This window comes from Poecile atricapillus, chromosome Z, assembly GCF_030490865.1.
Source record: "Poecile atricapillus isolate bPoeAtr1 chromosome Z, bPoeAtr1.hap1, whole genome shotgun sequence".
Taxonomy (NCBI): domain Eukaryota; kingdom Metazoa; phylum Chordata; class Aves; order Passeriformes; family Paridae; genus Poecile; species Poecile atricapillus.
In genome coordinates, this window is record NC_081289.1 from 98,102,955 (window position 1) to 98,120,673 (window position 17,719).

Here is a 17,719-nt window from a genome sequence, read left to right on the forward strand (position 1 = left end):
TAAGAAAGCTAGAGACCTATACAGAGTGTATTTGTGAAAATTACTCTTAAAACACTAAATTATAGCAACATAGCTTACCAAGAACCACTCTTCCCCAAACAACTTGTGTTATTTACATGCTTTATGTTCTCCTTCTCTACTTCATATTACATTCTCTACTCTACTTCACATTGCAACAGTTGGGACTACCAAATTTTCGTTTATTTCAGTATTAAGATTCATAACCTACAACATGGCTTTAATGTATGTAAGAATTACAAATTTTTATTTTTATTGCCCTTGAAGAGAGCCTTTCAGAATCCCAGATTCCTTTCTCCCACCCTTCCTTCTTTCTTTCTCTAGCTCTTTCTCTTCCAGGAGAGCCACTCACAGGTGTGTGCTTTCTCTGAACTTGTTTTCTCGAGCAGCTCAAACTCCCCTAGTTTCAAAACAATTTTGAAGCACAAGTCTGTATTAACATTCTGGTAGCCACTTCTTAACCCTTATTCTCTTAGTTTTTAGAGCCTTTCCAAACATCTGCTGAGGAACATGTGACATGTTGAGTTATCTGTAAACAATTACAGAAGAACACAATGGCCCTTTTTATGAAAGCTTAACATTTTCTTAAGTATCTTTAGGGGACAAATCCCTCCCCATATGCTGTCCTTGCCTCTTCTGGAAAACAGTTTGTTCCTGCTTGCAGAATTACAGTGGAGGTCTCCTCTGCACTGTCAGCAGGTTTGAGACAAGACATAAGCAAACTCTAAGCCAATGACTTGGGTCTATCTAATGCAAAACCATTTTATCTCTTACTCGGCAAATCAACAGTACCCAGAGCAAGGCAAAACAGAGGCTGAGGAAGGACATGCTGTGAAACATCTGTTTGCTGACAGCACTGCAGCCCCCATTTCTCTGATAGACACATTCCTCTAAAACCTCCTCCAGAATGGGTTTTCATTGATGGCTGAATTTTGTCCTGCAGAAGATGGACACATGCTTAATCAGACTGTTCACTTGCAGCCAGTGAGCTCTGAGAGGTTCTCACAGGGCAGGGAGAGTCCTTTGCCAAACCCACCTGTATGTCTGTTAAATCTATCAACTCAAAAACTGTATGGTTGTTTTTATGTTCATTTTATGCTTTTGGTTTCCATATCTTGGTAGGCTAAATCCAGTGGTTGATTTAACACATTTAAGCTACCAATATTAAGACTTGGGATCTTCTAATTTTACATTTCACTCAACAAGCCCATTACAATAGCAAAGTAAAAAGATGAATGTAGGCTACTAATTGAAATCTTCTAATACTAAACTACAGACTTGGTATTCTTTTCTATCTCCTGTGGAAAAAATGTGTCTTTCCACATCAATATTATTCAATTTGTTCTGACTTGTTTTCATTGTTTTTAGAAATACGTACCCCTAAAACATAGAGAGCAGGAATTAAGAAAAGCTAAATATTCTGGAATGCAATTGAGTTCAGACACTCTAGAGAGAGAGCATGGTAACATCCCAAAAGACATGGCAGATCTATTGACTCAACACACAGAAGCAGTGAGCATCACCTTCTTGACCCATGTTATACAAATGGTGTTATACATAGACAGGTGAAGGTAGTACAGCCCCCTGCAACCGTGTCACTGTCATGTTAAATTCAGTAGCTCATGCCTCCCCACACACAGAGACATACAACAGCACAACAGCTGGCAGGTGAACCTCAATAACTTGACCAGGTAGGTTATCAGAGCAGCCACGTCCTGAGCTGACACAAGGTCATCAATCCCATGGTCTGGGGGTGGCACACACCAGAGGAGTCCATAGGGAAAGCTCTGCAAGACACCTCAGCGACCAAGGAGGTCACTCAGCTTGCAGGGATATATATGAGACACATGTGGAAAGCATTCCGGGATGGTGCAAATGTTGTTAGGGGAACTTTAGGAGAGGAATCAAAGCAAGAGATCAAAGTGGTTTGGGGAAGAACTAGTGTAGGAAAACAGAAGGATAAGGAGACAAAGGGAACTGGTCACATTTAAAGAAGTTGCTGGTTGGTACTGCATGACCATGCCCTGGACTGCATCACCACAGTCTATCTTATCAGACAATGCTGCTTCTACCTCTCTTTGTGAGTGTATTTTTAGCTGAGCTTTCTAACTCACAGTGAAGTTACTGGGCTCTACACTGTCCTATGTTTTGTGAAAATGCACTACAAGAAAGCAATTTTTTATGCCACTGTTCTTTTTAAAACACAGCTCATGATACTTTACATGATCCTTGAAAACACAGCATCTACTGCTGCTTTCTCAAGAGATGGCCTGAACAAATGACATATTTAAGTTTGTATACTGAATTTTCATATCTTTTTTCTTCTTTTGGGAAGGCTAAACTAAAGCTGAACTGGCATCTACTAATGTTTCCAATAAATCATGTTGAAATATCTGGAAACATAGTTTTCTCTTTTTGATAGTCATACGGGAAATAGGCTTAATTGTTGAAATGTAGAAGTCTTCACACTCAACCACGTAAGTCACTTATAACACTTGAAAAATGAAAGTTGTTTAGATAAACTGCAGTTGGAGTGTTTTCCCACAATAAGGAAGTATGGCGGTGGATCATAACTTAGTCATTCAGGAACTAAGAAAGTGAAAGAAGAGGATGCTTGAGATCTCTTCTATACCTGATTTAACTACTTATTGAGTTGAATTTTTTAAAATTCCAAATAGCATTTGCACAATTAGCCTCTTAATTTTGCAAGAACTTCAAGATTTATAAATAAATTAGTATTTATTGATTTGAAATGTCCTTTTTCACAACAATCCATGCAGCTACATTAGGTAGCATGTACCATGTTGTTCTACTTATTAATATGGATATAGGGGTGGGAAGCTCTTAAATTGAAGTTTTACCTCATCTTCTAAAAAGCAAGAATTTGGTTATTACAAACCTTAAAAATTTAACTACATAAAAAGCAGCCAGTCCAGCTCAATCCTGCTTACTGCAACATGCCCAAGTCAAAAACCAAACCACATTCACCTGACGTCCTCAGCAAAATTTGGATCCAGCGAACTTGGAAGCAAAATGCTCTGAAAAGACATTGCTGTCTGCCCTTTAAATTTGTTGCTTATCTATGGGTTATTAACACCATGGTTTTTTCTTCAACTATTGAGTTGAGAGAAATAACCTGTTTGTCGAGGTAATGAACAGATTGCCACTTATGCCAACCTACCAATGGAAAATACCAAGGACATATTTGTAAGGCCCTGGATAAATGTGTTGGACCAAAACTCTGGACCTAAAATTAAAACCTAACATTGGAAAAATAACAATTTAATATTTTGTCATAAGGCAATACAATTTAAGATTATATGAATAAAGATTATTATATGAATAAAGAAATGGGTGACCATTCATCCCTTACTAAAATTTTGCTTACTTGAATCGGTTGAAATTTGGATATCTTTTGTTGACCCTTGTGTTGACCCATCAACATCATCATCCTCATCTGTAAAAGGAGAGACATTTTAAGAAAGGATTTTTGTTAACTTGAATAGAGGGGAGAAGGTGTTTGTCATTTAAGAACAGTTTCCATCAAACAAGCTTACACAAAAGGAACCAGTCAGAAAAGCACACTTTCTTTTTTACCTATTTTATGATAATAATTTATCAGCATTTAAAACAGCATTAAAAAAACCAAATCTGCATTGTCATGTAGCTACAGTGAAGGCATACATAAGATCCTTACACTACTAGTTTTAGTATTGCAACTACTGCATTTCATTCTTTTCTGAAGTCATGATGTTTGACTGTCACAGAAGATGGTCTCCATTAAGTTTTAAATTACCAAATCAATTCAGCCTTCCAGTCAGAAATAATGGTGTTATAGAAGTAATTTCCACAACTGAAAAACAAAGTTATTGACACCCAAAGAGAAAGAAATTGCTGCTCTCCAGAAGAGGACTTTGACATTAGGCTCATCACTCTCACTAAAGCTAGAAGTTAACGTGTCAGAAAATAATGCACCCTTGCAAAACCATACATATTAAAAAAAGATTAAAATAAATGCTGTGAACATTTTGCAGTTGCTTCTGTGAAGAAGATCCTCACTGTGATCTCATTCCTGACACTCGGGGCCATACAAGACCAGCGCAAATCCAAACATGATCAATTTTCCTGCTTTGAGGGTAGCTGTAGAGTGCAATGCAAGCACTCATCAAATAATGGTATTCACACTCACACCCACTGAAAATCCCAGTCTTGATTGGGATGCAGGCAAAGCTCCCAAAAATATAAGTTTTTGTAAAAACTACGCTTTGCCACTGAGGGAGAAAGCAAAAAATCAAAGCACAAAACAAGAAAGAAAATACAAAATAGAACAAGTAAAGGCAAATCCTCAGAGCAAAAGAGGTACTGAGGAAGTAAAAATCCTAAAGCAAGAGTACACCTTCCAAGAAGTGGAATCATTGCATGTCGAGAAGGGTACTAGGCAGTAGTCCTAAACTTGACACCAGGTAACTCATTGAATATTTGGGTAATGCTTCAAGTGTCTACAAGAAAGACCAACAGTAACGCTTCTGAGTTCTGGCTTGTAAAATAATGAAGAGTGTTGAGATATTTTCCCTGTTATAGCTGACAGACAAACATCAAGTTTCAAACTGGAGGGAAATTTAGACAGTATGGTCTTGAAACAACCTGAAATAAGAGAAAGCTGAATGCCTTCTTAAATTTCACTCCAGATAATTAAGTTTTTTTTAAAAAAAAATGAAGTGGTAAATACAACTATAGGAAATGACCGCTCCTGAGTGGTCCCAACCCTCTTCTTTCTCCGTTTGGATGAAAAGAAGCTGACTTCTTTTATTACACTCTCTCCTTCAGTCTGAATAGTAGGGAAATCTACACCAATAGCATCTTGAAACCATTCCAGTGAAGTTCAATGACTTCTTTGAAATTTGTTATTTGGAGGAAGGGGCTCCACACTGCTCTACCATTGCATGTCCTGGTACCTCAAGAGTTTAAAAGAAGTCTCCTTCAGCACAGAGATGTTTGCTGAACATTGGTGACGAAGCTTAGCATTTACACTGTGGCAAAAGCCACTTCGGACAAATGGTCCCCAGTAGGTCCATGATGATGGCTGTGCTCCTTCACTGCATGGGACAAGTCATCTGGCACTTCCCAAGCACCAGCTTGGGAAGAGCTATGCCTGCAGCAGTCAACCCATCCAGGAACTGCCAACACTTCTTTGGTACCTCAGACTGGTCTTTCCACAATCTTATGAGCCATGTCCTTTGTCAGCTGTGGCAACAGAGGAGCACCCTCCATGCATGCCATGCCAGGAGGACTTCTTACTGAGCCTGCCATCACACAGAAGTGCTAATTATCTTCCAACAAAGGAGTTCTTTGCTCCCCTAAGAGATCCCTAACATGCACACAATCTTTAACAAGATCTGCCATCCAGAGTCTATACCTTTCCCTTGGAAAAGCAGCAGCAGCTCCTGGGGCAGTCATCCTGAGTTGCTTTGTTGTCAGAGGGGCATCAAATACATCCTAAGAGAGTATCAGGGAGCTGCTGGAGTCACAACACATCTTGGTAACTTTCAGCACACGCCAGGAGCTAGTGGGGTTTTGTTAGAAAATGAAGGTCTGTTCTGTGAACATGGGTAACAAGAAGGACTAAAAGGCTAGAGCACTGAGTTTCCTCAGCAGAGGCTGATGTGAAAATTAGCTCACGACAATTCTTGGCTTTGTCTTTGAGGAAGAATTTGAGCAAAGAAAAAGAGCATACAGCGATGGTATCTGGTGCTTTTGGCGGTGACCTGAAGACACCTGATCTTCAGCAGACGACTGAGATTGGCAAACATCCAGCAACAGGTCTTGAAGCAAGGCTCAACAGGCCGTGGTGGATGGTGTAAAAGAAGACATGTGGAGACACCAGACTAGCACCTGAACATTCAGCATGTAGGTGCTAAACCAAGGTGCTAAAAGGCACTGTCAGCTATGGTAACACAGAACAAAACACTTTATGCACAGTGGAGTACAAGGCAGGTGCTGCACCACAAATATTACTCACCATGCCTTGTGCAGAGCCACAGATGTGTGAAAAAAAGAAAGATGTCAATTGCACAGATGTGCAAAGAAGGAAAGGGGAGGATCCCCATGGCTTGGCCCCTACTCCCCTGGGTATCAGCAGCCTCCCATCCTGGGAGGATGCTGCCAATTGGATGATGAGGAGCCGAGACCAAGGGGCAGAAATTCTCATAGGCCACAGAAAAGAGAACCTGCATTAGAAATCAGATTTTTCAGGTTGTTGCTATATTATACCTCTGTGACATGCAGGCTAAGGACTATGAAAATGTATTCTGGCTTTCCAAACTAGGTGAGTTTTATTCGATTTTTTTTTCCCCCTTCATGTCACAATAAAGCACTGGAAATGGTCCAAATTAAGTTAGTGAATATTTCTCCATTCATATGTATCTACTTCTGACCACAAGCTAATGGCTGCATTCTCTCAATTCAAAGCACCAGACAAAATTTTCCATTAAAGAAATGCAAAAAAGGCATTCTTTAAAAAGCTCAACTATGTGTAACATGAACTAACACACTTAGCGTGCAGAGTAAGTCCTGAAATAGAAAATATTTTCTTTAATCTCTTAAAATATTGAAGGAAGAAACTAGAAGGTGCAGCTAAAACCTTGGATTCTTTCACTTAAAGTACTCTATGTTTAATTTTAATTAAGAGTTAATTTAAAAATAAAAAAAGAGAAAGTCTGACATATTTAAAGAACACACCACTGTTGAAGAGAAAAACATAGTTAACATCAGAAAAGTCAAACCAAAGACTCTGTTTTAAAGGTTTGTGATTAACTTCTCTTAGTTATAATAATACAACTTTATCTTCAATTAAACCCTTTGGACACTTGTGAAATACCTAACAATAGACCTGAATCAAAGTTCACGGTGAGCCTTGCAGCAAAATCAAGCTCATCCACTCTTTATTTTGATTAGTTCTTTTGTAACTTTTCTTCTGTACTTTTGTTGGAAGCATTAGGCACTCCATGATTTTCAAGTGGGTGCTATACTACATCTTTGACCACTAGCAAGCAAATTCACTGAAAAAGAAAACACACTCACTGAAAAAAACCCAACCCACAAAAGCAACCTAAGACCTCCTTTGACAGGTCACTAGAGTGTGTCTGGGTTATGTGGACCTTGGATCACGCAGTTCATGCAGTAGCAGGACTACTGCTACAGCTTCTGCACACAGAACACAGGGGTCTTGCTCATGATCAGCTCTCCTCACCAAAACCAAACATGACTTTAGAGCAGAAAGTTCAAGAGCAATCTGCCAGGTTGAGAAATGAGCAGTTGCAAATATTTAACTTTCATGAGCTGTGTTTTGCTACCTTTCATTTCCTTTCCTATTCCATTCAAGCACCAAAAGAAAGGTTTTACAGGTGCATAATAATCAAAATGTAAATTAAAAAATACTTTGGTGTACCTCAGGTTAAAAAAAAAATTTTTCTTCCTAAACAGCTGTTAAACAAACATTCACTCTAGATGGCAGCAGAACATTACCCTGCCTAGACACACGATAATGCCTCAGCACAGGAATCTTCAAAAGGACAGGAGCTTAATCCAAGAGACAAATAAAAGTATCTGTACACATGATATAAGAAGGAAGTGTTTCCAGCAATGATAACACTAACACCACAAATTTTCTGATTTTAGATTTTCACTTTCTTTGTTTCAAGAATAGTGTACAAATTGCCTAGCACCAGTAAACAGAAGTTCCTGCATTTTGCACTGTGTCTATTAAAAAAATCCCTAACCTGTCCCAGAAATAGCAAGAAATTATAGCATTGCCACAAAACCCTGTAAAAATTAGCAATGATATACTTAATTGAATTATGACATTAGGTTAAATATGCTCATCAACTAGTTGCATTCAACTTTGAAATTTTTACCTGATTCTGTTTGCAGATTTTCCGATATTCGAAAACAATGCAACTTGCTGAAGTTGCGAGAAAACAATTGAACACAACTTGGAGGAAGAATCATATTCCTTAATCTTCCAAAGGTACATTCTGGTGTGACAATTACATAGCAAGCAGCATGAGCCTATAAACAACAGCATCAGTTAAGAACTTGTGATACACATAGAAAGTAAATTTATTTCTAACAAAATATGACTGAAATAGTGTAACTGAGGTTAGGGATTATACAGACCTTTTGTAATCACAATCATTAAATAATGGCTCATTTTTCACCCCATATTTTTATTTGTTTAATTTGGGTTTTGTATTGCCAATAATGGGGAGTCTTTATATGTCATGAAACTTGGAAGGATCACAAACCTCTTCTATTAAAAGCAAAAGGTTTTTATGCAGCTACATTTTTAAATGTATGAAGAATTATGGAGAATTTTAAAGTCTCTGGTCTTCCACTCTATGGGGGAAATGGAAAAGGTGCACCTCATCTGGTACTACTTTCACTTCCATCATATTGTAATATGAGGTGGCATTAAGTGGATGGACTAATTGTTATCTGCACTGCACACTGTTTGTCAGTGTGTGAAAAGCTGTGGTTTCCAGAAGAATTATTGAAGGGTACCATCAGCTTGCACAGGAAATAAACACGTGTCATATGAATGGAAAAACACAGAAACTGATATTGACAGCTTAAAAAAACCCCAACCACACAGGTTAAGACCTATTCTATACTGAAATAAGAGAAAACATATTAGAATGATAAGTCTTTAACCTTGCAGAATTCACGATCTGAAAGAAATTTTGATTTCACACAGAAAGTGACTGCAGGCTTCTAACCACAGATCTATAATTGATTAGGCCCAGTTAAATTCCACTGGATTTACACAAAGTTTCACTGTGACATTAGGAGTTGCTCATTAAAGTGACTATGAGGAGGATTTAAAAAATCAAATTTCCCACCTAACACATAACTATATATATTTTTCAATAAGATAAAGTGTATTTACAAAGTGTATACAAAATATATATTTACACAGTGTGTGAATAAATTATGTTTATATCAATTGTTCAAAGAAGCACATGCCCACATCTATGTGGTTCCCACAAATACATGCAGCAGCACAACATACCATGATGCCACACCATTCACATCTCATGCCAGAGAGCACCTCAGAAGATCCACAGGTTTTTTTGCAAATTTCGCAACGAGCACCTGAAGAAAGGTTTCCCTCCCTCCAGTGATGGTGGTAAGTATCCTGAGGGAACACATCATGACTTAGCATTACATGAATCAGATACAGATGCATCTTCAATACAACTTTTTATTTAATTCAAATAGCTCTAAGAAAATACCAACAGAGACTAGGGCATTAAGTTTTTCTTAAGATAAATATGAATTTTTAACAATCTTACATTTTACTAAAAGAAGAAAATTTATCAAACTACCAAAAAATTTATTACAGTGGTTTTCTTTCACAGCCCACTAAAACAAAATCCTTTTAAAAAACATCCTATGATATCAGTATTCTGTATCTACTGTACTGTGAGAAGATAAGAAAATAGGCAGTCTTGCCTTAGTCAGACTGCAGGAAGCATGAGGATAAGAGAATGTTTGCCAGGGATACAAGGCAGCCAACAGCTCAACATACAGAAAAAAAAAAAAAAAAAAAAAAAAAAGAGTTCCAAGCCAGCTTTTACAAAGCAAACTTTTATATAGGATGCTTGATTATTTTTTTTTTAAATTCTTAATTTGGAGGTTGCACATATTCCACAGGCTTTTCAGTAAGAGTTCAAAAGCATCATGAATATATCAGCATTTAAATTCATCTCACTCTTTGTAGTATATTCTGAAGTCATGTATGTCCTTTGTCTGCCAAAAAGCAACCAGCTTTGATAACTGGTAGCACGTGAAACTCAAGACCAAGATGGCTCCTTCTCTAGATCACAAAATGCACAACCACCTTCCCCTGCAGAGGCATCTGCACTTACATGGTCCAGGTGCCCATCCTGGTGACACTGCCGGCAGTCACTGCAAGCAAACAGGATACAGTCTGTGTGCACATGTAGCTCACAAACTAAAAGCACAAAAACAAGAAAACTTCTTTAGGCTGGAAATCCCAGGGTTTTTCTGCATCTCCTTCCTCCCTCCCTTCAATAGTCCTCCACTACCCTTTTCACACTCTCCGTGCTCTTTACATTCAGCAAAGATAGACAATAAAGACATTTACCAGCATTGTTTTGTGTGTTCCCCCACTTCCTCCGTGTTAAAAAGATGCAACCAAATAAACAGGAAAGGCTAAGCTAATTTTGCTCACAAGCAGCACTTGTCATATTTCTTCCAATTTCATCAAGTTAAATGTGTAGAACTGCTCAGTTTTGTCTCAGTTTCACAGGAACTGCTGCTTACTCCAACATACCTGTGCCTGAAGGTTACTTTGAGTCAATCACCTTATATAAGGTAAATCACTACTTCATTGTCAAAAAAAAAGGAAACCATTTTCCCAGAGCACTCTCCTAAGTAAGGTTAACACTGCCTTCCCAGATATTGTAGGTACTGTAGGTGGAAGAAGTTTTAGTGAAGCACGTAAAACTTTAGGCAAGTTTTGGTTTTAAAATACCTTCATTATTTAAAAGCTGACTTGAAATACCAGACATGAAAGAAAAGAAGCTGCAGTTTCATCCCTACAAGGGATGAGTTACAACCACCCCCCCCCCCACCTCCCAGCCAATAACTAATAGATCTCACTACCCAGCTTTATCATGTCAAGTGTTAGGAGGGTTCTCTGTGGCCCTCAGAGACAGAGATGGATGAAAAAGATCCTTCTGTAGCTGTTTTGTAAATACTTGTATTGCTCTGGGAAGGCATCTGACTTTTCATCAAGTAAATGAAAGCATGAGACAAGCATCAAATTTTTCAAATACTTTTTCAGTTCTGGTCAAACAGGTTATTTCTCCAAGCATATAATAAAAATATGAGAACTGTAACCTGAAGATTGGAAGGTAGTAACTGCACATGTTAGCACATTATCTGAAAGTATCTTGAAAACAACCTTATTAATTTACATAGAAAATAATACCCAATTTGAAATCTCTTTGGACTCTTCCAGAGCAGAATTAACATTGTGTTATTCTAACCTCACAGAAGACATAATCTACCATCACACCAAAGTAAAGACTCATGACTAAGTCAACCACAAACACACACACAGCTCCCCATGCTGAATGTCTTTACTGCACTCAAGAACTTCTCTCAGCTGTGGCACAGTCACATTGTAGAATCCTCCACTCACATGTCTCCCTGTTAACAGACATAACAGGAATATTTTGCAGTTCTGGCAATTCAACTAAATAGGCAAACTAGATGCTTTGAGTCATACTCTTGCTAATGTGAAAAGTGCCCATAAACGAATTTACAGCTTCAAGGAATTTAAAGAAGCATTGGGGGTTTTTTTGTTAATTTTGCCAACACAGGCATGCACAGCCCCTTGCTATACTTTGTGAGAACACAGAATGTGTTTTACCCTTGCTTTAATTCACATCTGCTGCTTCTAGCACCAAACCTAGCTCAGAATCGGTTCACATAAATGGCAGGAGTGTCACAGGAGTTAATCCCTTAAGATGACTAACCCAGTGTAGGAAAGAGGATATTTTTGAATGTTAAGATCAAATTAGAGGTCCTACAAAAAGAATGATCATCTTTATCAGCCATTCCATGAGCTGCATAATTATTTAACTCATAACAGAATAATGATCTTCTGTTTCAAGCTAGTTATGAAAGTTACTTATGATTGCCAAAAAACCCAACCTGATTAATTTCAGACACATGAACTTGAGAGAAAAGCCTTAAAATGTTAACTGCCTCATTCTCCAGTAAATCTGCTGCTGCTTGCTTAATAAGAAACTTCAGCACCAAAAAAATGTTTGGATTATTCCAATTTATTTTATTTACTTTTCATCCCCTTTTTCTTGGAAATAAAAGGAAGAGCAACTCTCACCATCATGAGTCCAGGTTCAACTGACACCAGTGAAATCTGGTAGTAAAAATAGCTATCCAAAGCAATCAGTAACTGTCAGCAGAATTTGGAGTCAATCTATTGTCATTTTTACCAATGAAATATGTATTTATTTCACCATGGATTAATACACATACATCCTCATTTCTGAGAACAGGTCCCTGACAGCATTTATGTGTGTGAAACCTTTTATTTCCTTTCAAGAAAGTTTATTCTATTTTAGGATATAAACAGTGCAAAACAAATGATTTAAATTATTTTACAAGTACATTTAATTATGTCAATAATTTGTTTAGAAAATGATTGACATAATTTCCCATCCTAACCCTCTTTTTTATCTTAATTATGGTAGAGAGTCCAGGAAAAGTTCTTAAATTTAGTACCAGACATGAACACCATAAACAAGACTAGATTTGTGGTATTGAACTAAGTATTAAACTATTATAAATAAATTTAAAAAATCGGAAGAAAGTTCAATATCTCCACCCAGATACCAAAGTTCTACAGCTTAAAACATTAGACTTCTTAAACAAATTCCACAAGCATTTTTGAAGAAAAAAGGCAGAATCCCGTGCACTTTATAAACTTCAGCTTCCCCCCTTTTTAAAATACATTTAAAAAAATTAGCAAACAAGTTGTAGACTTACTAGTATTCAGAAAAAGGGCTACCAAACAAGTCACACTACCCAAAATAGTAAAACTGTCAAAGCCATGAGAGGAAAACAATTCAGAACCTTCAATGAAGCATAAAAAAAATTCTGTGCATCTGTAATACCTAATTACTACATGTAATTTCATGTATTTCATGTTCACAAACACTTAAATAGAAATATCTGAAAAAAATATTCCTTTACACTTGTGTGATGGTTTTGGCTGGGGTACAGTTAATTTTCTTCACCGTGGCTAGAACGGAGCTGTGTTTTGGGTTTGTGTTGTACACAGGATTGATAATACAGGGATATTTTAGTTATTCTTGAGCAGGGCTTAAACAGAGCCAAGACATTTTCTACTTTTTGTACTGCCACGCTGGGGAGGAAGTTGGGGGAGGTTGACAGAAGTAACAGCCAGGGCAGGTGACCCAAACTGGCCAAAGGAATATTCCAGACCATCTGACATCCTGCTCACTATTTCAAGCTGCGTGCAAGAAGCAGGAAGGAGGAAGGAGGGGATATTTGGATTGATGGACTTGTCTTCCCAAGTCACTGTGAGGCGTGAGGGGGCCCTGCTATCCTGGAGATGTGAAACACCTGCCTGCTCATGGGAAGCAGGGAATGACTTTGTTTTTCTCTGCTTTGTGTGTGGGTGGGTTTTGCTTTGCACCTTATGCTGTCTTTATCTCAACCCATGAGTTCTCTAGGTTTTACCCTTCCGGTTCTCTCCCTGATCCCACTGGTGGGACAGGGACTGAGTGGCTGTGTGCGGTGCTTGGCTGCAGGCTGGGGTTAAACCACAGCAAATGGATACAATGCAAATGCAGTAGAATTAAGAGAGTAAGAGAGAAAAATTTAGAAAGCTTCAACTAAATTGGATCACTAAACTCAAGCTATTTGCAATAGTTAAGAGGGCATAACTAGTGGTAATTATTTTATTTTCAAATTTTTATGTCTATCTCACAGCACATAGCTTCTGAGTCTTATTTCCTAGATCAGTAGAAAATGATTGGTCCTACCAAATGTTTGGTCCTACCAAACCTTCCTGGTCACATGGTGACTATACTAAGTGACATATTCCCACTACTCAGAACATTTCGCCTCCATTATGCAACTCAACAGACAAAAGCAGGAACAGAAATACTGCACCATTCTAAGTCTAAAATGCCCTGATCAAAGAGGATTGCTTCCCCTACACATAGAAAAACCATATTCAGTAAAATATTATCTTTAGCAAAACTTATTTTAGCATAAATTTTGGAAGCAACAAAATTCCTTGAAGAATTGGTTCTTCATTCATCAGACTTTTTTTTTTTTAAACAGTTCAGATGTAATATTCCTATAAAACAGTAAATTCTATTTAACCTCACAACTCAACTGAACAATCAATAGACATTTAGGTCAAGGGAGAATTGAAGAGCTGTCCTACATCAAAATCAGTCAGGTACTCATGCCAACATGTATCTCAAATAAAAAATCACTGGTATTTGAGTGATTTCTTTAATTACTGTTTTTTCAGAGAATCCATGTCAAAACACTCAGAGCAGTACTATTTTGACAAATAATATTTTCAAATATCTTTCCATTGAAGGTACCTTATCCTCATTACAAGTAACAGACATCTGAGACTAGTAACACAGGAAATTCTACATTCTTTTCTAGAAATATGAATACCTGATGATTCTCTGAATCAAATGTTTCCCCTGGAAACAGAAATAAATTACCGCAACAGGACGAGTCTTTCTTTCACCATAATTGCTCCTCATTCTTTGCCCATCTCAGGCAGGGATACATTGCACACCACCACAGACTTGCTCAAAGCAAATTGGAGGAAAGATGAACAAAGCATACAGGTTTGACAAAGTTTGCACTTTCTCCAAGGTGATTGGTTTGTTATTCTTTAGTTTGAAGTACACCTTCCCATGACCAATGAATGGATAGTAAACAAACCAAAAATCTGTCAAGCACTCGAGGCATGCAGTGAAACTGTAGGTTACTGGGTGACACACAGATGGCCCTACAAGTAGGGTTTAAGTTACCTTCACATCGAAAGGCAGGTGACTCTAGGGACTTCCTGCACACAGTGCAAAACTTCCTTTTGTAATGTCCTGGAGGCCCAAAACAGTGTGCAACTGGAACCTGCCAGCAAAGAAGGCATAAGATATCATCAATTTCAACTTTCAAAGTGTCAGTTAAAATTCATAGAAGCTGCTTTATCTTGCAACAACAGGGCAGTATATACAATGTAAACTTGACTAAGCACAAGAATAAATGGACAGATGAAGCATCCTTTAAAAAATAATCATACTTAGAAGTATATTTTAAATATATTAATGTAAATATTTTAAATACTTTAATATACCTGGTTTTTAAATTTTTGGGAATTAATATGTATTGTATATATTTTTAAGTGCTGATTAGCTTCTTGAAGATTCACAGCAACTTGAATCCAAAGGCTTCCTTTGGGACCTACCTGTAACTGCAGTTTATCTGCTAAGCATTTTTTATTGAATCAAGGACAATTCAAGAATAATTACTGCACAGGTGAACAAAATATCCTAAAGACATACACAAGACAACTTTTAACATCTCAGTGCTGCCACAGTTCAGTGCTCTCCACATGCCTTTCACTTCCTCTCCAAATACAGCCTGGGCACTGGCTGATCAGGACAAAGGGAATGGCTGGTTCCCCCTGCTTTATCCAAAGCTTCAAATGGAATGGTGCAGAGATCGAGCTCCTGAGGTACCTCCAGACCAAGGTTTCTCTTGACTGTAGGTTGAAAATTATACACGATGACTTTCTCTTGCAAGAGCTGTCTGTACCAACAGTTTTGGCAAATGTGTTTCTTATTTGCTTAGCTTAAATTGTTTTCCTCTTGGTTAGTGATTAATAATGAAGATGGGAAGTGTTAGTACCAAAGGAACAACAAATGAAAAGAAGCAAAGTAAAGAATAAGAAACACACTTAAGCTTCATACCTGTTCTAGAGGCTGCTCCTCCTACAAGATGCACAGCTGTGCTAAAGTGACATTTGCATTAGAAGGAAGGAATATAACTGCATGTTTCAAGTCCTAGAATCCAAAAGTATTCCATAAAAGTTTGCCATTATTTAGGTATTTATTATTTAGGTATTATGCATTTCACATACCCTTCTTGGTCTAATGAACACATCAAATTTATGTTGTGGTTGTACTTCTGGTAAAAGCTGACAAATTATTACTTAGGTTTCAAATTAAATTAATCATTCCCAGTAAAACTTTGGAAGTAGTGACTTCAGATATATGTAATCACAGATAGCACTTTTTCCTCTCAGATACACTGGTAAAAAATCCTTGAAGGTTATTCATCAGGATTTGAATTTTTCTCCTTGTATATTGAGGCTTTCCTGAGAACTATTAGCAGCAAATCTGACACACACTGTGAACACAGAACTTGATGACCCACGGAGTTGCTTCCAGTTATAGAAATTCAATTCCCATAAGAATTTTCTGCCTCAGAAAGTATGGGGACAGTTACATCAAACAATCATTAATTCAAGCATGAACAACAAAAGAAGTGAGATAAAGTTTTGTGGGATGCAACACAAGGATAAAAAAATGCTGGAAGTTTAATAAAAAAAAAATCTGTAACCCCCAAATGCGCAACATGTGGTTCCTCCAGAGCTCCTCAGAATTAAGCTTTGGGAGACAAAAGAGGACAGAGTGGTATGAAATATGCTTGCATTACCAAACATGAATAGCATAGTACACAGCAGCTGACCACTGAAATAGAGTCACCAGCTTACTGCCCCAGCAGACCGTATTGTCCAGAGGAATCCTTGGTCCCTGACTGACCAGGAAACTGCCCATTCAGATCACAGGCTCCCCACCAAGCTGGGCTGACAGGCAACCCACAAACTTCATATCAGTATCTCCAGTAGGATATATAACAGCATTGCCTCCAAAAGCTTGAAGTTTTAACATTGCGTACAAGCTGGGGATTTAAAAATACAGCTAAAGCACTCTTTTTGGGTCCATATCCTACTCCCACCAGCCCAAACTGAAATTTCATTCTCTGCAGTTCTCCATCTCTGACATGAAGTTCATAGCTGCCCTACATATTTTTTTTAAAAAAAATCAGAATAATCTAGTCATATAATACATGTTTACAAAAATATATATCCTTGGTGGGGGGGTGGAAATTATCCTGGAAAGCCTAATAAGCTTTAATCAAACTATCCCAGGTTATATTTAAGGCTCCTAATCCCTGCCCACCCTGCTACTTCTTCAAGAGAAGAAACAAACCTCTCTGTACAGTGACACACAAATTACCTGGGCTCAGTTATTGTGGAGATAAAGTGCCAGAGCTGTCTTCTCACTCTAGCTGCTCCAAAAAAACAAGTTTGCTGGGAGAAGGCCACTTGCGCAAAATTCATTCTGCACAATGAATTCATGTGCAGAAAGTTGGTAAGAAACGGCTGTGTGAGCACAACCCGACACAGACACTGCAACTGTGAGGAGTACTGGAAAGCCCTAGTGGGATTTCTTCAGGCAAGAAGAAATCTTTTTCTGCAGTTCCCAACCTGTCTTCAGGTTTCTAGTGTCATCTTTAAGTGCCCTACTCCTACCACAGCCTCAAGCACCATACAGCCACCCAAGGGAGAAGAATTCCCCCTGGAATCAGACACATTTAGCTCTGAGGTGGTGAACAAACTGCTTAGGACATGCAGCACGAGCATTTAACCCCTATTTGAAACACAGGGAACTCTTCTTCTGGCCATAAGTCTGGCTATTTTATCTTAAGCCTAGCTTAGAAATGCAGGTTGTTCATTATTGTCGCAGGGAGGTCCTGCTGAAAAAAACATGTGAAAAACAGTGTTTATTTTGGGAAAAAATTGTGAGAAAGGGCTTTGACAGAAGGTGAACTTACTCAGGGGCTGACTGTAGTTATCTGGAAGGAGAACAAGCCTAAATTCTTCAGCTGTTCAGACCATGGTGACAATTGTCTGAAGTCTCAAGTCATTGGCAAAGAGAAGGGAACAACTCGCTGATTTAAATGTTAAGGCAGGGTGGAGAAGGGGAAAAGGGAAAAAAAAGTTTCTTTAAATTCTTTCTTACAAATC

The 17,719-nt window shown here is 38.0% G+C and overlaps 1 protein-coding gene across 1 annotated transcript in view; it reads right to left on the reverse strand.

Moving 5' to 3' along the window:
• The window catches only part of DGKQ (diacylglycerol kinase theta), an 88,547-nt gene that overhangs the window by 40,947 nt on the left and 29,881 nt on the right, over positions 1-17,719 (reverse strand). Inside the window, exons 3-7 of the mRNA XM_058825878.1 lie at positions 14,658-14,757; positions 9,945-10,030; positions 9,086-9,211; positions 7,932-8,085; positions 3,407-3,475 (exon numbers count right to left, since the gene is read on the reverse strand). Coding sequence (XP_058681861.1) covers positions 3,407-3,475; positions 7,932-8,085; positions 9,086-9,211; positions 9,945-10,030; positions 14,658-14,757 — 535 coding nt within the window. The remainder of the gene's footprint in view (positions 1-3,406; positions 3,476-7,931; positions 8,086-9,085; positions 9,212-9,944; positions 10,031-14,657; positions 14,758-17,719) is intronic.